Raw genomic sequence first — 22244 nt, 5'->3', positions numbered from 1 at the left:
TCTAGTGATGTCCCGTTTTGTCCCTGTGTGTGTTTTGGGGTAATGGCGAACAGGATTGGGGATATTCTTCAGGTTTAAAAGAATGTTTCCTTTACATTGGAGGATAGGATTGGAGCAGGAAAGACACTTTAGAGCCAGACTGGAGACTCTTCAGATCAACAGACCCTCATGGTATATTCATTCGGTGCAGATAGCCTAGGGCATCTCGAGATCTGCGTATCAGGACAATTAGCGATAATGCTAAAAGCTGACGTTTATCAGGAACTTCATGGGTGAGGTGCTGTTCTTTTTTTTCTTTTTTGAGAGAGAGTGTCTCTCTGTGGCCCAGGCTGGAGTGCAGTGGCGCGATCTTGGCTCACTGCAACCTCCGTCCGCCTCCCAGGTTCAAGCGATTCTCGTGCCTCAGCCTCCTGAGTAACTGGGATTACAGGCATGTTCCACCACGCCCGGCTAATTTTTGCATTTTTAGTAGATATGGGGTGTCATCATGTTGGCCAGGCTGGTCGCGAACTCCTGACCTCAGACAATCCGCACCTCTCGGCCTCCCAGAGTGCTGTGATTACAGGCGTGAGCCACGGCGCCCGGCCACATTGCTGTTCTAAGAACCTATTCTAGAAGCTTTAGGAGCTTAAACTCACTTGATCCTCACTTGATTAAACTCCGTTAAACAGGAGATTAAATTCACTTGATCCTCACCTATGAGGTAGGTGCTGTTATCGTCCTCATTTTACAGAGGAAGACACTGAGTCACAGAGAGGGATTATGTAATCTAAGGTTCTGGGGGCAATAAGTGACTAAGAATTGATTTGAACCCAGGCTATTTTCAGCGTCTGTGCTCTTAAGCCATATTGTGAGGGTCAGGGGAGGTTCCAAGAGGTAATAATGTCCAAGACAGGCCGGGTGCAGCAGCTCATGCCTGCAATCCCAGTACTTTGGGAGGCTGAGGTGGATGGGTCACAAGGTCAGCAGTTCAAGACCCGCCTGACCAACGTGGTGAAACCCTATCTCTACTAAAAATACAAAAATTAGCCTGGCGTGGTGGCGCATGCCTGTATCCCAGCTACTCGGGAGGCTGAGGCAGGAGAATCACTTGAACCTGGGAGGCAGAGGTTTCAGTGAGCTGAGATTCAGCCATTGCACTCCAGCCTGGGTGACAGAGTGAGACTCTGTCTCAAAAATAAAATAAAATAATGTTCGAGACAAAACTTAAAGGTTGGATTTAGGCAGCCAGTTGGCAAAGAGGACTGTTGGACAGAGAACAGCAAATGTGAAGTAAGTGGCTGAAGTGTGGAATTGGAGGTAGGGAATGAGGAATAGCTAGGACTGTGCTAAGATCCTTAATACAACATGTTATTTAATTTTTACAGAAACCTTAGGAGTTGGGTAATATTCTCCCCATTTTCCTGAAGAGAAAATCGAGGCCCTGAGGGGTCAAGTGGCATGCTAAAAGTCAACTAGCAAGGGAAGAACCCAGACTTTGAGGAAGGTCTGAGTTCAGATTCCAGCCAAATTGGACTGGAATCAAGTCTTTTAACCTACTTAAAGAGTTTATCAGCCTGTAATCCCAGCACTTTGAGAGGCAGAGGTGGGCAGATCACTTGAGATCAGGAGTTCAAGACCAGTCCAGCCAACATGGTGAAACCCCATGTCTACTAAAAATACAAAAATTAGCTGGGCGTGGTGGTAGACGCCTGAAATCCCAGCTAGGTGGAGGCTGCAGTGAGCCGAGATTGTGCCACTGCACTCCAGCCTGGGTGACAGAGGGAGAATCCATCTCAAAAAAAAAGCTTATCCTTTATCAAAAGGACAGTGAGAAGTCACTGAAGAGAGGGTCAGACTAGGGGCAAAGAGTGAAGTTGAGAGATTTTTAGTAATCTAGTCATGGTCTGGCTTACCATGGTGGGTGTGGGGATGAAGAGCACAGGCAGTCAAGACATAGTAGGCTGCTGTTTGGGCACCTGAGCGAACCCTGATTCTCATCTCTGAGGCTGGGAACACGGAAGAACAGCGTGGGGGTTGAGTCTGGGGGAGGTGGGGACTTTGCTGAAGAGACATGTGACACATTTAGCTTCAGGTTCTTTTGAGTTGTCCAAGTGAAGAGTCTTAATTAGTAAACATCTGGCTTCGTGGGAGTGAAAGCAGGCCAGAGGGAGGGACTGAGCTAGACATCTGTGAGTCATTCCTAGCAGCTGGTAATTAAAGCAGCTGGCTAAGATCAGCCCTAAGAGAGAGTGTAGTGTGGTTGGAGGTCTTGAGATATAGCCCTGCAGTGCACCTACATTTCAAGGCTGGATGGAGGGTGAGGGACTTTCAAAAGAAGACTGAGGCGGTGTGGCTGGAGAGGTAGAGGACAGTCAGGTCAGAGTGGTGTTCTGGAAGTTTGGGAGGAGACAGTATCATTTAAGAACGGAGGGTTGGGCTGGGTGTGGTGAATCATGCCTGTAATCCCAGCACTTTGGGAGGCCGAGGCAGGTGGATCATTTGGCCAACATCGTGAAACCCTCTCTCTACTAAAAATACAAAAATTAGCTGGGTGTGGTGGCAGGTGCCTGTGATCCCAGCTACTAGGGAGGCTGAGGCAGGAGAATCGCTTGAACCCAGAAGGTGGAGGTTGCAGTGAGCCGAGATTGCGCCACTGCACTCCAGCCTGGGTGACAAGATCAAAACTCAAGTCTTAAAAAAAAGGAATGGAGGGTTAAATAGTGCAGATAACACAGAGGGGGCAAGGAAGGAAAGGGCTGAAACATGTACATAGGATTTAGCCGCAATTAGACTAGTGTAGGATATGAGTGAGATTTCAAAATAAAACTCGACAAGCAGCCAGGCAAGGTGGCTCACACCTGTAATCCTAGCACTTTGCAAGGCTGAAGTGGGCAGATTACTTGAGCCCGGTAGTTCAAGACCAATCTGGGCAACATAGTGAGGGGGAAAAAAATTTTATATATATATATATATATATATATGTATGTATTTTTTTTTTTTTCAAAAAAAAAAAAAGAAAACTTGACAAGCTTGGCTAACTGCATGAAAGAAGCACAAATGAAAAATGTCTCCATGGTGTTGTAAGAGGCACATGGAAGAAAGCGGTAGTAAGAGGGGAAAGAAGGGACTTAATTGGAGCTGGGGAGAGGTAATCATATTTGGAATGGGAGGCATTTAATAGACAAGTGAAGACATTGGATCTGTATTTGGAGAAAAAGGACTGAGGATTCAAAGGTGAGACTTGTTAACATGCAGGCCGTAATGCAAACCATGAAAATGGGTTAGGATATTAGAGAGATAACTAAGGAGAGATGGAAAGATGAGATCTTAAAGGGAGGAAAGCTTTGGCCACTTGTGGTGGCTCCCACCTGTAATCTCAGCACTTTGGGAAGCTGAGGCGGGTGGATCACCTTGGTCAGGAGTTCGAGACCACCCTGACCAACATGGTGAACCGTCATCTCTACTAAAAATACAAAATTAGCCGGGCGTGGTGGCACACGCCTATAATCCCAGCTCCTTGGGAGGCTCAGGCAGGAGAATTGCTTGAACCTGGGAAGTGGAGGTTGCAGTGAGCCAAGATCATGCCATTGGACTCTAGCCTGGGCAACAAGAGCAAAACTCCATCTCAAAAAAGCGGAGGAAAGCCTTGAATCATTTCGTCCAACTTGGTGGTTTGGAGACTGAGTACCAGATTTGGAGGGAAACAAAAGCCCATGACTTGGCCAATAAGGAGGTTTAGGTCCCAGCACCCAGCTTCTGGAATAGTCTGGGGAGTCCTGGAAAGGTCTGCGTTCTGTGGGATAGAAAGGCAGGAACCTGCTTGTCAAGATTATCTGCATTTATAAGGCAGGAAAACTGACTGATCTCACTTCTCTCTGATCTCTGCTGGAGGTTGTCAAAAGAACACAGCCAAGCACACATTATATCTGAAGCTGAGTTGGGCTTTGATATTTGTGTTTTTCTCCTTAGGTATGAAGAAATTGATTTGGAAACTGGAATTTTGGAGTCTAGGAGGGACCCGGTGGCTTTGGAGGATGTCTACCCCATTCATATGATCTTAGAGAATAAGGATGGCATCCAGGGCTCATGCCGCTACTTTAAGGAGAGGAAAAACATTACCAATGACATCAGAACCAAGTCCTTGCAGCCTCGCTGTACAATGGTGGAAGCCTTTGACAGGTAACTATTTTGCACCATCAGAAATTCCTGGGAATCTGGCCGGGTACGGTGGCTCACGCCTGTAATCCCAGCACTTTAAGAGGCTGAGGCAGGTGGATCACTTGAGGCCAGGAGTTCAAGACCAGCCTGGCCAACATGGCAAAACGCTGTTTCTACTAAAAATACAAAAATTAGCCAGGTGTGGTGGCACATGCCCATAATCCCAGCTACTGTAGTGGCTGAGGCATGAGAATCACTTGAACCCAGGAAGCGGAGGCAGGCTGCAGTGAGCCGAGGTCATGCCATTGCACTTCAGCCTAGGCAACAGAGTCAGACCCTGTCTACAAAAAAAAAAAAAAGGAAAAAAGAAATTCCTGGGAATCTGAGTGCTTTGAATGTGTAGTCAGAGCACTTGGATCTGGCCTACAACCTTGGAGTCTGTCAGAGTTCACTAGCCCTGCACTACGCCAGTTCTTAGCCTTCATTCGCCTTCTTCACTGGGGTCACGGGTCCTGCCTTTCTCTTTCCTTTGTGCTCACAGTCCTCGAGCACTTGAATGGTGCCCTTTCTCTCTTCCTACCTGGGCCCTGTGCTGCCAAGCCATTCTCTTGTGAATCCTCAGTCAGTATCCCAATTCCCCAGAGTGTCTAATCCAAATGATCATTTTTTTTCAAGCACCTAACTCCATTCCTGCCTTCCTTCCTACTTTACAGGGCAATGTGAACTCTGCTAACTTCCACCTTCTTTCTTGACTTGCAGACTTTTCCACATTTCTTCCCTGTCTACTCTCATCTCGGAGGAGGTGAGAAATGGTGGCCCTGTCTAAGGCTGTGATCTGGATGCATCCCTTCCTCCTCCTCCCCTCCCCCAGCCCAGCTCCCTCTACCCCTGCTCTTTTCCACCTCTCAGTTAGCTCATCTTTCTCCTTGATTTTCTTTTTCTTTTTCTTTTTTTTGAGACAGAGTCTCACTCTGTTGCCCAGGCTGGAGTACAGTGGTGTGATCACAGCTTATTGCAGCCTTGACCTCCTGGGCTCAGGTGATCTTCCCACCTCCCACCTGAGTAGCTGGGACCACAGGCGCATACCACCACACCCAGCTAAGTTTTATTTTTTGTAGAGGTGGGGTCTTGCCATGTTGCTCAGGCTGGTCTCAAACTTCTGGGCTCAAGCAATCCTCCTATCCCAGCCTCCTAAATTGCTGGGATTACAAGTGTGAGCGATGGCCCCCTGTCTGTCCTTGATTTCTACTGAAGCTTTCCCTTCAGCACATGAACACAGTTCACCCATCTCGCAGCAGAACCTTCTCTTGACCTCAAATCCCTTGTAACTGGCTGTTTCTTTGACTCTGCAGCCACGCTTCTTAGATGAATCACCCCCATTCACTGTTTCTCCCTCTTCACCTCCCCTTCACTCCTTTGCCCACTGCAATCCTGATTCCTGACTTTATCACTTCACAGTTTTATCCTCTAAGATCCCATGGGGCCATGAACACTGTTAGGACCCTAATCTCCTTGACCCTGCTACACTGTTAAGGACTCAAAGCTTTTGTGCCAGTGGCTTCCTGCCTTATTTTGTTTTTCTACTTTCCTTGCCATTCCTCACCAGCTTATTTGTGGATTCACCTACTTCCTTCCACCACTTAAATGTTGGCTGGTGGGCTAAGCAGTAATCCAAGCACTTTGGGAGGCTGAGGCAGGAGGATCGCTTGAGGCCGGGAGTTAAAGACTAGCCTGGGCAATATAGCAAGACCCCATCACTACAAAAAATTAAAAAAACAAAAAACTAGCTGGGCATAGTGGCACACTCTGTAGTACCAGCTACTTGGGAGACTGCGACGGGGGGATTGCTTGAGCCCAGGAGTTCGAGGCTTCAGTGAGTTATGATTGCACCACCACATTCCGGTCTGGACAATAGAGCGTGGCCCGATCTCTTTTTATTTATTTATTTATTTTTGAGACAGAGTCTTGCTTTGTCACCTAGGCTGGAGTACAGTGTCACAGTCTCGGTTTACTGCAACCTCCGCCTCTCAGGTTCAAGCAATTCTCCTGCCTCAGCCTCCCGAGTAGCTGGGATTACAGGTGCATGCCACCACGCCCAGCTTATTTTTGTATTTTTAGTAGAGACTCGGTTTCACCATCTTGGCTAGGCTGGTCTTGAACACCTGACCTCAGGTGATCCACCCGCCTTGGCCTCCCAAAGTGCTGGGATTACAGGCGTGAGCCACCATGCCTGGTCGACCCTATCTCTTAAAAAAAAAAAAAAAAAAAAGAAAGAGAAGAAAGACACATTGACTGCTTCTAAAGGCTCTTTGTCTAGTCCCAGACCTCTCTCCCAAGTGGCATATGTGTTATTCCAATAATCTGCTGTGCATACCAGTGTGCATCACTCTCCTTCAACCCAAACCTGCCTTCTGTTCCTGTCTTAGTGTGTTGTGTGTTGCTAGAACAGAATACCTGAGGCTGGGTAATTTACAAAGAAAAGAGGCTTATTTAGTTCACAGTGCTGCAGGCTAGGATGCTCAAGGGCATGGCACTGGCTTCTGGCAAGACTTACGTGCTGCCTTATAGCATGGTGGAAGGTCCAAGGGACAGTGAACATGTGCAGAGGGGCAAAACCCGGAGGACATCCTTGCTTTACATCAACCCACTCTCACCGGAGCTAATCCATTCCCAAGAGAAGGAGACTCATTTTCTTCTCCAGGTGGCATTAATCTATTTATGAGGGATCCATCCCCCACTACCCAAACACCTTCTACTAGGCCTCACCTCCCAGTGCTGCTGCACTGGGGATTAAACTTTTTTTTCTTTTTGAGGCGGGGTTTTGCTCTTGTCGCCCAGGCTGGAGTCCAGTGGCGCAATCTTGGCTCACTGCAACCTCCACCTCCCAGGTTAAAGCGATTCTCCTGCCTTAGCCTCTCAAGTAGCTGGGTTTACAGGCACCTGCTACCATGCCCGGCTAATTTTTGTATTTTTAGTAGAGATGGGGTTTCACTGCGTTGACCAGACTGGTCTTGAACTCCTGACCTCAGGTGATCTGCCTACCTTGGCCTCCCAAACTGCTGGGATTACAGGCATGAGCTACTGCACCCGGCATACTGGTAGTTAAACTTCAACATGAGTTTTGGTGTGGACAAGCCTCATCCAAACCATAGTACTGCCTTTTCTCGTTCTTTATTCTGGTCAGATGTACTCTCATGCACGTGGCTGTACAAGCCATAAACGTGGGACTCTTCTAGGCCCCAGTGTGATGGGATGTACCCTGACCACACAAGGCAGAGGTTTCAAACTGACCAAATCTGCCCACAGAGGAGCTTTGTGTGCCCAGCATGGTATTCTGTTTGGTTTTTAATTTTATTTCATTGCTAATATTTAAAAACCTGGATTTCTAGCTTTTCTTGAAAAGTCACAAGATCTAGCTGCACTGAGACCAATTTTTTACAGGGTGATATAGGCCAGAGTTACCCTCAGTTGGCCATGTACCACCCGGTTCCACACACCGTGAGTTTGTGTTCGTGTTGTGTTCGTGTGTGCTCCCTGCCCTCCTGATCGGGTCCCGGCAGGCTCTATGTGATTGTGCCTCTGCTCACCCAGTGCTCCGACCTCAGTTTCTTCACTCTGCACTGCACTTCAGCCTCAACATGCTGGGCTCCTTTCTGTCTCAAGGCAATCCTTGTGCTGTTCCTTCGCCAAGAATATTCTGTCCACAAATCTTCACGTCGCCACATCATTCAGACTTCAACCTGACTCCTCTGGAAGTGTCCTCCATTGCCCAGACACCATCGTAGTACTCTTTATGGCACCAAAAATGGTTTTAAGTGTTTGTTTATGTCACTGTTTCCTCACTAGATTATACATTGCTCAAAGGCAGGGACTCTATCCTTCTTGTTCACCGCTATGTCTCTCAGTTCTATAATAATATGCCTGGCACAAAGCCGGCTTCTAGAAATACATGTTTGAAGTTGTAACCCCTGACCCATGTTATAGAATCTGAACTCCCCAGCACGGCATCAGAGGGCCACTGGGGATGTAGGCGCTGCTGGCCTCTCGAGCTTTCCTTCCTTCCTTCTGCTTCCTAGCTGGCTACCACACTCCAGACTTTGTAGCCGTGCTGCACCTCTTACCTCCAGGAGCAGGCATGCTTCTTCATGCCTCTGTAACTGTGCAGCTTCTGCATCCTTCCCCTTCATTCTCTCATTCACACAGCTCACTGCTAATACAAGCGTCACCTCTTTGCCTGGTGCAGTGGCTCACACCTGTAATCCCAGCATTTTGGGAGGCCGAGGGGGGTGGATCACTTGAGGCCAGGAGTTCAAGACCAGCCTGGCCAAGATGACAAAACCCCATCTCTACTAAAAGTACAAAAATTAGCCTGGCATGGTGGCAAGTGTCTGTAATCCCAGCTACTTGGGAGGCTGAGGCAGGAGAATCACTTGAGCTCCAGAGGCAGAGGTTGCAGTGAGCTGAGATCGCGTCACTGTACCCCAGCCTGGGCAACAGGAAACTTTGTCTCAAAAAAAAAAGAAAAAAAGAGTCATCTCCTTAAGGGGTTTTCCCTAATCCCTGTGCACACACTCTTGTTTATACACACATATTTGAATTAGGGCTCCTCATCTATGACATTTTATGGCCTCAACAACTAGAGCCTCTTTCTGTGAGAGAAGTTATGACCTCATATTAGAATTATTCATTTTAAATTTTTTTCTCCTTCAGTAGCCTGTGAGCTCCTTGAAAGTAGAAACTATTTTTATTTGTCTTGGTATCCTGGTGTACTTTGCATGGTACTTCATTGGCATTTGATAACCTATAAGATGACCATAGTCAGCAAATTAAAACTAGCCGGAGTTATTGAATCAGCTAATTCACGATAATTAACAGAAACATTGGGATCATGTCAGTGAAGGATAGTAAACTAGTCAGAGTAATGACGTTTTAAAAGCAGCAAACCAGTGCCCTGTTTTCAAACTTTTTTCCCCCAGCTGACCTCTTATAATTTAACTTAATGAGCCTGTTTTGAGAACAAAAGAGCATAGGTCCTAAGTTTGTGAAATTCAGATATATAAAGTGGACTTTCTGTCGTGTGTTCGCAACGTAACATTCTTTTTGAAGACGCACTATATGGGCTTCTGTGACTTAGGCAAAATACTAATTTCAGGTGTCAAACAATGTGAAGAAAGATGGAGTTAAGTTAAAATAGCCTCTTTTTTTCTTTGTGCCTACTTAGTGGTAGAAATAAAGTCATCCGGTGTGGGGAAGAGGGAAGGAAAACTGTCAGACTGAGTTGAGTGGTGTGGCTGCAGCAGGACCTCATGACTAGGCATCTGCAAATACTAGGGCTGAGAAGAGTGGATGTTGGCTCCCAGTGAACAGAATTGGTAGCCTTTGAGCTTTTGTATGTGGACCCTTGGTGACTCCTTCATCTGGGAAAGGGGGGTCCTCTACCTTGGCCCATTTCCTGCTGATACAACAGAATACTACAAACTGGGTAATTTATGAAGAACAGAAGTCTGTTTGGTTCATGGTTCAAGGGGCTGGGAAGTCCAAGAGCATGGCACCAGCATCTGGAAAGGACGTCCCACTCCCGAGATAACTAACCCACTCCCACGATAAAAGCCTTAATGTATTCAAGAGGGCAGAACAGAACTGTCATGGCCTAATCACCTCTTAAAGATTCTTCCTCTTAATACTGTTACAATGGAAATTAGGTTTCTAACACGTGAACTTTCAGGGGACACATTCAAACTTCAGTCTTCTCCAGTTGAGTAACTTGATGCCAAGGAGCGAGTGAGGGATGGGTTCCCCGGCAGCACATCCTTATGGGATCTCCCAGCTGCAGGGCCAGGGCTTGGACTCTGAGAGTGGGTAAATGGAGCAGGTCAATTTGCTCAAGATGTCAGTTAGATTGAGCAGGCCAGGCATTGTGGTGGAGTCTCCATCATCAGCGATGGGGAATGCACAGTAAAGACTGTTAGGTGTCAGCACAGAAATGAGTCTTCTCAATTGGGCTGTCCTCACATGCCTTTTGCTAGGAAGTAGTTTTGGCCTCTTTTGGTGCATTCTTTCTCACATGTCAATTTAGAAGAAGGAACTAATGATTTGAAGGCAAGGTCTGGCCTTCAACAGTGAAGTCAAAATGAGACTGCAGGTCCACTGATTGCACCGTTCAGTGCTTTTGACTCTGAAGATTGTTTTATCAGTCCAGCTCGCTGGGCTAGTTCATTTACTTAACAAATATACACAGATCCCCTATTATCACCCAAATTCATTCTACGCACTGAGGATGTCCTGGTGAACAGGTTGACAATGTGCCTGCTCTTATATTTGAATGAGGGAAACTGACAAGGAGGTTGGCAAAAAAAAAAAAAAAAAAAAAGATGAGAGTGTGTGTGTGTGTGTGTGTATATATATGTGTGTATATATAGTCATTTCTAAGAGTGCTAAGTTCTATGAAGAATATGGAAATGGTGGGGGTGGGGCTAGAACTCTAGTTGGCATTTTCTGAAAGGCCTGAGGAGTTGACAACTGAGCTGTGACCTGAATGATGAGAATAAATCAGTCACCTAAAGACCTGGAGGAAAAGCAGCTAGGCCGAGGAAACAGCAAGGGCAGCACCCCTGAGGCTTGTCTTAGGAACAGGAAGCCTCCTGTGGGTGAGGGGCAGAGCTGTGGAGGATGAGATAAGCAAGGCAGGGAGGGCTGGGCCGTGGAGAGCTTTCCAGGAGGAGTGGGATGAGGAGTTGGATTTGGCCTGAGCGCCTTGGCGAGCCCTGAAGGGCTATCAGCAAGGAAATAAGATTGGCTCTGTTCCTTCAGCACACTACACTACTTTTATTATTATTATTATTGTCTTTTTTAGCACACTACACTTCTAAGACTGAAAACTTGCTTAACTTAATTTTGGGATCTTGTAAACTCCTGGAAGAAGCAGGAAATGAGGATTCTGCACACTTCTTTTTCTTATCTCAGTTTTCCTAAAATCAGTTAAACTTATTTCTTCATGCGATTGTTTCCGATTTGCAGGTGGGGGAAGAAACTGATCATCGTTGCCTCCCAGGCCATGCGGTACAGGGCCTTGATAGGCCAGGAGGGGGATCCCGACCTGAAGCTGCCCGACTTCTCCTACTGCATCCTGGAACGGCTAGGCCGGTCCAGGTGGCAAGGGGAGCTCCAGCGAGACCTTCACACCACTGCTTTCAAGTAAGTGGGGGGATTTGCTTCTCTGCTTTAAATTATATGTCATTGCACCCTGAATCCCAAATGCAGGGGCCTGCTGCGGTATCTTCCCTGAGGCATGGCTTTTTGTTTCAAGGCCGTGGTCTCACAGTGACTGTTTTCTTAGGTTGGCTGGACAGGAGGTTTGTGTCTCTGGTGTTTATGTCCAAGTGAGAGACTCTATACATTGATAAAACTACCAGCAAAGCAAATGACATGGCTCCTCTTTTCCTCCAGGGTTGATGCTGGGAAGCTGCACTATCACAGAAAAATTTTGAACAAAAACGGGCTGATTACAATGCAGTCCCATGTGATCCGATTACCCACTGGAGCCCAGCAACACTCAATCCTCCTCCTACTGAACCGGTTTCATGTGGACAGGTATGGTTTGTAGTGATCAAAACATTAGGTTTTTTAGTTGCAGCCATGTGTAGTATGCTTTAAAAATTGTAGGGGCAGCTGGGTACAGTGGCTCATACCTGTAATCGTAGCCCTTTGGGAGGCTGAGGTGGGAGAACTGCTTGAGGCCAAGAGTTCCAGACCAGCCTGGGCAATATACCAAGATGGCGTCTTTATAAAAATAAAAAATTAGCTGGGCGTGGTGGTGCACACCTGTAGTCCCAACTACTCAGGAGGCTGAGGTAGGAGGATCGCTTGAGCCCAGGAATTAGAGGCTGCAGTGAGCCATGACTGCACTGCTATACTCCAGCCTGGGTGACAGAGTGAGACCCTGTCTCTTAAAAAAATAATAATAGAAGCCAAATTAGAATATGACTATAGCTTTTTAAAAAATGGTATTTGTTATCTGTTTTTTTGTGAAAATAAGTCCTGCTTGTTTAGAAAACCAGGAAACTATACAGAAAAGAAGGAAAAATAAATCTGTAACTTCACAGCTAACAATAGGAACCATTAACAACATTTTGGTGACATTTTGGGGAGATGTAAAAATACAAGTAAGTCAGATTTGATTTCTTGTGGTGGCAGAATTGTAGTTGAATTATGTCAGTTTCAAATTGGATGTTTTGCAGCACTCAACCATAATAACCTATATGGACAAGATGGCGAGGTTCTGCTAAGCGATAACAGTGTATGATATTGCTATTTTAGCAGGATATTGTTGTCCAGATGATACAGCAAACTGGTAAAATGTGCACATTCCCTTCTGAGGACCAGGGAGACTGGGGGAGTGAGTAGGTTCTCTGACTTCTTCATCCTTGCCATTGGGGTGACCTAATTACCTGGCATCGGAATGAGGGACAGAAAAGTTTCACCACTCTGCAGAGGTCTCAGCCCTCACTGCACAACCTCATGCCCTTTTTTGTGGGAGGGGCAGAAGCCAGAATGGGAAAAGGTCAAGCTGGTGCAGGGCCTGGGAAGAGCAGCCCTTAGCTGAGGAAGCCCTGAGCCCTCAGTACCTGGCCAGCAGCTCTCTGGGGTGGAGGTAGGCAGCAATGAGGGATAATGGGGAGGGGAGGTGCATCCTCCAAAAGTGGGGGGAATTATTACGTATAAATGTTAAAGTTTACAGTGCACATGGGTTGGGCCAAAGAAAGTGCTTGACACATGTGCGTAGACTCTTTATTGACTGCGGATCTCCAGGGGTGAAAATCATCATTGCTGCACCTCTGTCAAATGTCCGCCTCCCAGATTTAAGCCATTCTTCTGCCTCAGCCTCCCGAGTAGCTGGGACTACAGGCACCTGCCACCATACCCGGCTAATTTTCGTATTTTTAGTAGAGTTTAGTAGGGTTTTGCCACGTTGGCCAGGCTGGTCTCGAACTCCTGACCTCAAGTGATCCACCCGCCTCGGCCTCCCAAAGTGCTGGGATTACAGGCGTCAGCCACCGTGCCCAGCTACACGTAACTTTTGACTCCCCCAAAACTTAACTACTAATAGCCTACTGTTGATCAGAAGCCTTACCAATAATATAAAGTTAGTTAACACATATTTTGTTCCATGTGTTATAGCCTGTTCTTGTATTATTGCAATAAAGTAAACTAGAGAAAAGAAAATGTTATTAAGAAAATACGTTTACAACACTGTACTGTATTTATTGATACCATAAGTTTACATTGTCTGTTAACAAGATAAATTGAAATGGTGGGCAGTCGCAGCTGCAGACCTCACTCTACAGTACATGTCAAGCAATTTAACTTTTTCTTGGAATGTCATGACTTTTCTCTGCTTCTTGGGAGCGTTTCCAGCATCACTAGTGGCACTTTGTGTGGGTCCCATGGTGTTAGTCAAGGTTTATGGTATTGCACTAAACACGAGGAAAAATACGTGAGAACTGCAAGAGATCACCTTTTTTTTTTTTGAGACGGAGTTTCGCTCTTGTTGCCCAGGCTGGAGTGCGATGGCGCGATCTCCGCTCACCACAACCTCTGCCTCCAGGGCTCAAGCGATGCACCACCGCGCCCAGCTAATTTTGTGTTTTGAGGAGAGACAGGAGACCATGTTGGTCAAGCTGTTATTGAACTCCCGACCTCAGAAGAGATCACTTTTTACTGCAGCAAGTAATTTACTGGAGAGGAACTACTCACACAGAGATGAGATGAGCATCACATGGCTTTTTTTTTTTTTTTTTTCTTTGACAGTCTCATTTGGTTGCCTAGGCTGGAGCGCAGTGGCACGATCTCGGCTCACTGCAACCTTTGCCTCCCAGGTTCAAGCAATTCTACTGCCTCAGCCTCCCAAGTAGCTGGTACTATAAGCATGTGCCACCACGCCTGGCTAATTTTTTTGTATTTTTAGTAGAGATGGGGTTTCACCATGTTGGTCAGGCTAGTCTCGAACTCCTGACCTCAGGTGATCCGCCCACCTCGGCCTCCCAAAGTGCTGAGATTACAAGCGTGAGCCATCACATCCGGCCCATCATATGGCATTTTTAAGCCAATGCTCACAACACTTAAGCTTGCCACAATAGCAACAGGAGGTGGCTACGAAGTTATTAACAGTAGTACACTGTGTATTACAGTTAATTTTATGCAGATTTGATTTCATCCTGCATCTTCATGTTTGTTTACATTTCCTCCACTGCAAATGGCACCGTGTATGGTCTGTAAGTGGTTGCATAAGTTTTGATTAACTTTTTATAATAGATTTGTGTATATTTTATGGTAATGAATGATAAAATAAAGTAGTATCCACCTATATTTTATGCATTAATGACATACCTTTTTCTTAATTTTTTTAATATTTCTGACGTTATACAGTTTGTCTATGAGTTTTCTCAAACTGTCACAAATCTCCAACAATTCTAATATATTTTTATATATTTTCTAATTTATTTTTTCAATAAATATGAAAAAAAAATCTGTGTATACGTGGACCCAGCCAGTTCAAACCCATGTTGTCCAAGAGCCAACTGTACAGTATTAGAGAGAAGCATCTTTTATGAATTCACATTTTAATTGGGTCATACAATCCATTGGTTAAGTAACTGTCTCACCAAACTCTTCACTTGTGTATAGCTTGTGCTCAGCCCAAGAACACAGGGTGGCAGCTGTGGGGTAGGAGAGAGAACACTGCATTAAGTCAAGATCTGTATTTCCATCTTTGCCCCTCACTTGGGCAGTCACTTGACCTCTTTGAACCACCGTTGCCTCTTATATTAAATGGCTGTGACACAGTGCCTTCTATGCAGAGTGGCTCATATGCATTAACTGTCTGTCCCTCCATTTATTCTTTCATTCATTGAGAGGCAGTACAGATAGGGAAGTGGGTGTAGTCTCTGGATCCCATATGTGTGCTCTCCCTTCTGCTAGGACTGTAAGTCAAGCCAAGCTGTGCTTGTCCAGCCGAACTGGCCACAAGATTTCTCCCTGCACCCCTCCCTGAGCTCCCACTAGACTTACACAGTCAAGGGCCCTCAATGTTTTTAAATAGCTTCCTTTGCTGGCCGTTAGCTTGGAAGCATTGATCATGACATCTGCTTCACGGTAGAAATGAGATGGAAGGTAGGCTCTGCCACGCCAGTGTAGTCAGGAGCAGGAACCGGAGCTTCAGAGTGGCGTCCCAGTGAGTGAGGAGAGGACTGGTTTTAGAGGAAGAAGACCTAGGTTTGTGTCTCCAGCCTGAACTTTGTAAAGTGTGTTAACTTTGTAGAATAACCCCCATCCTTCCTCACCAAGTGATCTGTTTTTTGTTTTTCTTTGAGATGGAGTCTCGCTCTGTCACCCAAGCTGGAATGCAGTGGTGCAATCTCGGCTCACTGCAACCTCCACCTCCCAGATTCAAGCAATTGTCCTGCCTCAGCCTCCCAAGTAGCTGGGATTACAGGCGCCCGCCACCACGTCTGGCTAATTTTTGTATTTTTAGTAGAGATAGGTTTTCACCATGTTGGCCAGGCTGGTCTCGAACTCCTGACCTCCAGCGATCTGCCTGCCTCGGCCTCCCAAAGTGCTGGCATTTTGCCCGGCCCCTCACCAAGTGATTTGTAAGAAGATATGTGTGATACTTCCTAAACTTAAAAGTATTGTAAAAATGAAAGGTGTTTTACAGAATCATGTCATGCAAGTTTTAGTGCTAGAGTCCAGTCTATACATTGCCTCTAGAAAGGTGGCCTTGGACATGACAGAACCTCTCACAGCCACAGTCTCTCCACCTGTAGAAGGTAGGAGTTAGGCTGGATGATCTTTGAGACCTAAAAGATTCTGTTATTTATTGTAAAATGATTAAGTCAAGTCTTGCTTTGTCGTCTTTAAGAAACAGGCAGTAAATATTGACTTCAGCAACAGGTTTGAAAAAACGAATTGCTCGGTGTTTCTTGCAGGAGGAGCAAATACGACATCCTCATGGAGAAGCTTTCGGTCATGCTGAGCACACGGACTAACCACATAGAGACGCTGGGAAAGCTGAGGGAAGAGCTGGTGAGCCTGGGGTTTCCCACGGGCGGGGCTGGGTGTGATATGTACCATAGCCGGGAGGTCTTGTCAGGCATAGAGGAATGAATTGCAACCCAAAGCCCTATTCTGGATTTGATGCAAATGAGATTTTCCTTTGTTTGCTGTTTTTTTTCTTTTCTTTTTTGAAACAGAGTCTTGCTCTGTTGCCCTGGCTGGGGTGCGGTGGTGCGACAGTGGCTCACTTCGGCCTTCGCCTCCCAGGTTCAAGTGATTCTCCTGCCTCAGCCTCCCGAGTAGCTGGGATTACAGGTGCCCGCCACCACGCCCTGCTAATTTTCATATCTTTGTTAGAGACAGGATTTCACCATGTTGGCCAAGCTGGTCTTGAACCCCTGACCTCAAGTATCCTTCTGTCTCAGCTTCCCAAAGTGCTGGGATTACAGGGGTGAGCCACTGTGCCCAGCTGTTTTTTTAGAATAAGAGTGCTTTGTCCTTCATTTAAATTCTTGCCTTTGCCTGACTTCCATTTTTCCCCTGGAGTTCGTTCTAGTACCTATTATCGAAGTTCAGACGGAATAGGAAAATGCGGCATTTAGGTTTACTTCTGTAATCAAGCTTATGATCTTGTTCCCAGTGGTTTTGTACTGAAATAGCAGAGCGGCTGTCCTGAGGGGGAGGGGAGAGGACGCAGGGAGGAAGGCAGCTGTTGACCTGCTTCGTCTTTGGGCCCCAGAGCAGAGGCTGTGGTGAAGGGAGCGCGAGAGGGAGAAAGGCGGAGGGGAGCTGCTTCCAATCTGACTGGAAGGTTTCAGTGCAAGTCAGGAAAGAGCCAACGTTAGAGATGGGAGGAAAACAACATTGCCCTGTAGGTGAAACCAGAACTTAAAACTGAACATTTGAAGTCAAGCTCTTTGGTGACTAGTAGTTAGTCCCCTAATGAGTGGTCTTCTGTCTGACCGCAGGCACCAGGACAGTCCTTGTTCTTTCCCCGCGTTGCATCGGTGGAGTTCTCTGATTTCATTGTTCACAGGGGGAGGAGGTGTCTTCCACATTGCTAGATTCACTGCCTGCCTAAGCCTCTTTAAAGCAGTGGTTATAGTCTGGAGGCTTGTGGGCCAGACTTGGTCTGTTAAAAATAAATTTGACCTAGCATTTTTTAAGAAATTGAGACTTTCCATAAAAATCTAGGTTTCCAGTCTGTCTCCAGAAATGAGAAGCCTGGGCCTGCCGTCTCTCCTGACATCAGTTAGCTGGAACTAGTTGTGCACTAGCTGGGTCCCCCACAGTCCACCTGCTTCCTGTCACCTCTCAGACACGAGGCAGGGAGGCAGGGCCATTTGTCACTCCATGAGCACTGCTGTTTGTAGTAGGGGAGAAGTGTTTTGCTTCTCTGTGTCTCAGTTTATCAGAGTAGAAAATCAAAGATAGATGGAGAAGCCCTCTCAGGAAACCCTGGCAGAAACGAAGGAATTTCCTACCGGCTTAATAAACAAATACCTGGCCACCATGTGGATTAATGTTACTTGTCCAGCCCATGCAGACTCTGGAGATTGAAACCCTCTCTCCTACCAAGTCACTCGGGGGCAGGGAGACAGGGCTAGTCTGGTTTCAGGTCAGCCCTGTGGACTGTGTTAGCAGCAAGCCTTGACTGTTTCTGGACAGCCTTTCACTTATTCATTGAACAAATACTTCAGGGAGTGTGTATGTTGAGTTAGAACTGTGTTCCACAATAAGATGGTGAAAGTTAGCCAGGATGACAGGTCTCACACTGTCGTGGAGCTGTCTAATCAGAAGGGCAGGCGTGTGAACACATACCTGGAAGGATGTAGCTGAGCCGGTAGAGGGAAAGGGGTGCTTTCTTTAGAGAACTGGGGAAAGCCTCAAAGAGCTGTGCCAAAAGCACAGTTGAGCTGGGCTTTTCCCCACATAGACAGAGGGGAAGTGGCATTTGAGGGAAAGGAGAAGAGCTGGTGCAAAGGCATGAGTTGTGGAAGGCCATGCAACATGCTTAGAAGTGGGCAGTAATCCAGAGGGCAGCCGGCACATTGTGTGGCTGGATAGGAAGGTAGGGGCCCAATCAGAAAGGACTGGAGTGCTGGCTGAGAAGTGGGGACTTTAGCCTTGAAACTTTAGCCTTATTCACTGCTGCTGGCCGTGTAGAAATGAAGAAGTTATTAGCCAGGGGTGGTGGTATGCACCAGTCCAGCTACTCGGGAGACCGAGACCAGAGAATCGCTTGAGCCTGGGAGGTGGAGGTTGCAGTCTAGGCAGATGAGCTGGTGGAGGGAAGGGGATGGGAAGAAGGTGGCGAGGTTGTGGTCATGAGGGCTGGAATTGTTTGAGAAACATTTTGGAGGTGAAACTAACAGGACGTGGTGAGTGCCTGCACTGGGATGTAGAGGTGACTGAAGAAGGAGGATCTCGAGATGAAGCCAGTGAGTTTCGCTGGAGTGGCTGCTGCTCACTGAGGCAGCGCAAAGGCAGGCTTCTGACGCAGGGATCATGTCTGCTTGCTCACTGCGAGCCCCCACGAAGACAGTGCCTGTTCCCCTGTAGAGGCTCAGTAAATATTTGCTGAATGGGAGTTGAATAAATAGGTCAGAAAGAGGAGCAGATTTGGGTGAGGAGGCGGCACAGGACAAATCTCAGTTTCAGACATATTGGGTATGAAGATCTTCCATGACTATCCCCTGGTGATGTCTAGTCAACAGCTGGAAATTGGGGTCACAGAGAGCTGAGCAGGATTCAGTGAATAATTAGCCTATAGATGAAGCTGAGGCCATGAATATGGATGCTGCCTTTTGGGGGGATTTGGTACGAAGACTCACTGCCTCTTTCTCTTTCTGCTGGCCAGATTGTGCACGTCGTTGATGGCAGCCCCTCAGAAGGCAAGACTACATCATCCTTCCCCTCTTAGGATGGTCCAGGGCTTAGTGCCATATGTCAAGGGCTGGGATCTGATGGATGAGTTTCCATGGGGTCTTTTTATGATGCTGGGGGCACGGCTAGATTAACGATAAATGCCATGTACAAGCCAGTGGCTTTGAATGATCCATATGTGAGTCATCTGTATTGTTTTGATAGCCATGTGTTCTGCCACCCAAGGGCTGGAGTGCTGGTTAGCCTGGGAGGTAACCACACATATGTGGCGGCGGCAGCCCACAGACATTTGCTCCCTGTCTCTCCCCCCAGAGTGTAAGAGGAAAGCTGTAAGACTCAGTGAACAGCTCTCAGTCACGAGTGCCTCCTGCCATTCGCTCCCTCGCTGGGAGCCATGGTAACCTGCCAGGGGCTGCAAAATCACATGGCAGCAGTGCCCAGGAGGGTGATACCCACAAGCAAAATGGGCCATGTATAAAATAAATTTTTGATACAGGATAGGTTTAAGAAATTAACTTTCCTCTTAACTACCATTAGAGAAAACCAGCACAAAAATGGTGATAAATGGCAACTGACCTTCAGTTTCATTGTTGGAGGGTCTGATTGGGGAGCGCAAAGGCTGTGGCCCCCTGGAGCCGGGTGGGCCCTGCTGAAGAGCAGCTGATCAAGGCTTCTGTTCACTGTTGCTGTGAGGAGCTGCAGTCCTAGCCTTTGAAGAGAAGCCAGAATCTATGTCTTTTTTAATGTGAAATCGCTCACTTTTCAATTTTGGCAAGTAAATTACTTTCTTGAAGAAAAACATTGTATCAATCTTAAAAGCACCGCCTGCACTGGAGGCTGCTGTTGGTCACCCCTGCAGGGGAGATGTTCCTAGGATCATTTTGGTTTTCAGCCTTGCAAAAATAGGAGTGATGAGATGGAAATACCCATTATCATTCTGTTGTAACTTCACAGACCACATTTAAATTTTTACAATTTTTTTTTTTTGAAACAGAGTCTCACTCTGTCACCCAGGCTGGAGTGCAGTGGTGCGATCTCGGCCCATTACAACCTCTGCCTCCCAGTTCAAGCAGTTCTCACCCTCAACCTCCTGAGTAGCTAGGATTACAGGCATATGCCACCGCACCCAGCTAATGTTTGTATTTTTAGTAGAGACGGGGTTTCGCCATGTTGGCCAGGCTGGTCCAAACTCCTGGCCTTAAGTGACCTGCCCGCCTCGGCCTCCCAAAGTGCTGGGATTACAGGTGTCAGCCACTGCACCCAGCCTGTAAAATTTTTTAACCTATTTTTTCCCCTTTTTTTTCTCTCCTGCCCATGGGGGACAGGGGTGTGTATCTGTGTGTGTGTGTTTGTATTAGTAATACACTTACATGGTTAAAAAATCAAAACAACATGAAAAGGTATCAGATGAAGTCTTCAGTCTCCACTCCTCCACTCCTGCCTGCCTCAGTCTCACCCCTGCACACCCTTCCAGGATCTGGCGAAGCGAATCTCTTTCCCCCTCTAATCAAAAGATAGAATCGTTTATATCCTGCTCTGGACCTTGTTTTGGTCCCTTGACAAGGTAGCTTGGCAGGCTTTCCTCATTAGTACCTCAAGATAATCAATTAATTCAGGTCCTGAACTTGTGTTCATTTACATGACTTTCTAGTCATTTCAGACATCTTGCTGTGTCTAATAGTAGCCTTTAAATTGTGTTTTGGCAGGCGCTGTGCGAAAGGACGTTTAAGCGTCTGTACCAGTATATGCTGAACGCCGGGCTAGCCAAGGTGGTGTCTCTTCGCTTGCAAGAGATCCACCCTGAATGTGGACCTTGTAAGACAAAGAAAGGTAATGCAGAGTCTCAGCTTCTGTTCCCTTGGCTGGCTGGCTCTCACTTCTGTCTTCTAAGCTTCAGCCTCTCTCTCTGATCACATTCTGCCTTGTGGCATAATGATTTCACATATTTATTTAACTCTACGCCTCAGTGCCTGGCTCAGGACTGTCCATATAAAAAGTGCCTAGAAAATGTTTGCTGAACAAACTTCCAGCAAACATCTCTGTGGTGTCCTCCAAAATCATAGTTTTATCAGGTGCCCAAATAAACAAGTTCATCTTTTCCTCCTTATATTAAGCCACTCTAGTCTCCTTCTTTTTCTTTTTTTTCTTTGCTTTTTTGAGGCAGTCTCGCTTTTGTCGCCCATAGTGCAGTGGTGCGATCTCTGCTCACTACAACCTCTGCCTTTCGGGTTCAAGCAATTCTCCTGCCTCAACCTCCCGAGTAGCTGGAACTGCAGGTGCCCGCCACCATGCCTGGCTAATTTTTTGTATTTTTAGTAGAGACAGGGTTTCGCCATGCTGGCCAGGCTGGTCTTGAACTCCTGACCTCAGGTGATCCACTCACCTTGGCCTCCCAAAGTCCTGGGATTACAAGCGTGAGCCACCACACTTAGCCTCTTTTTTTTTTTTTTTTTGAGACAGGGTCTTTCTCTGTTGCCCAGGCTGGTGTGCAGTGGCATCATCTCAGCTCACTGAAATCTCCACTTCCTGGGCTCAAACGATCCTCCTGCCTCAGCCTCACCGAACCCGACTAATTTTTGTATTTTTTTGTAGCGAGAAAGTCTCGCTGTGTTGCCCAGGCTGGTCTCAAACTCCTGGACTCAAGTGATCCACCCGCCTCAGCCCTGCAAAGTGCTGGGATTACAGGCGTGGGCTACCACTGCCAGCCACTTATCATTCTTTAGCCTGCCTTTGTGAAGCGCCTACTCTGTATTGCATGATCTCGTTATCTAGCCCTGTAAGGTTGGTGGCATTGTCACCATTTTATATGTAAGAAAATTAAAGTGAAGAGATGCTGAGTAACTTACAGAAGGTTAAACAATCAGTACTCAGCAGAGGTAGGATCTGAGCCTTCTAAGAAAGTTAACTTAAGGAGCATACTATGAAACTTTAAAAACCTTCCTTAGTCTGGGCACGGTGGCTCACGCCTGTAATCCCTGCACTTTGGGAGGCTCAGGTGGGCAGATCACCTGAGGTCTGGAGTTGGAGACCAGCCTGGCTAACATGGTGAAACCCCATTTCTACTAAAAGTGCAAAAAATTAGCCAGGTGTGGTGGCACGCGCCTGTAATCCCAGCTACTCAGGAGGCTGAGGCAGGAGAATTGCTTGAACCTGGGAGGCAGAGGTTG

The 22244-nt window shown here is 46.8% G+C and overlaps 1 protein-coding gene across 2 annotated transcripts in view; it reads left to right on the top strand.

The window, feature by feature from the left end:
- GTF3C1 (general transcription factor IIIC subunit 1) overlaps positions 1-22244 on the top strand; it is an 88848-nt gene that overhangs the window by 520 nt on the left and 66084 nt on the right. For both annotated transcript variants that reach the window (XM_008959898.4, XM_008959899.5), the window contains exons 2-6: positions 3952-4161; positions 11158-11334; positions 11587-11730; positions 16125-16221; positions 20784-20907. In XM_008959898.4, the coding sequence (XP_008958146.2) occupies positions 3952-4161; positions 11158-11334; positions 11587-11730; positions 16125-16221; positions 20784-20907 (752 nt within the window). The remainder of the gene's footprint in view (positions 1-3951; positions 4162-11157; positions 11335-11586; positions 11731-16124; positions 16222-20783; positions 20908-22244) is intronic.

This window comes from Pan paniscus, chromosome 18 (assembly GCF_029289425.2).
Source record: "Pan paniscus chromosome 18, NHGRI_mPanPan1-v2.0_pri, whole genome shotgun sequence".
Taxonomy (NCBI): Eukaryota; Metazoa; Chordata; class Mammalia; order Primates; family Hominidae; genus Pan; species Pan paniscus.
The sequence above is the reverse complement of the archived record's forward strand: the minus strand, read 5'-3'. Positions and strand labels throughout refer to the sequence as shown.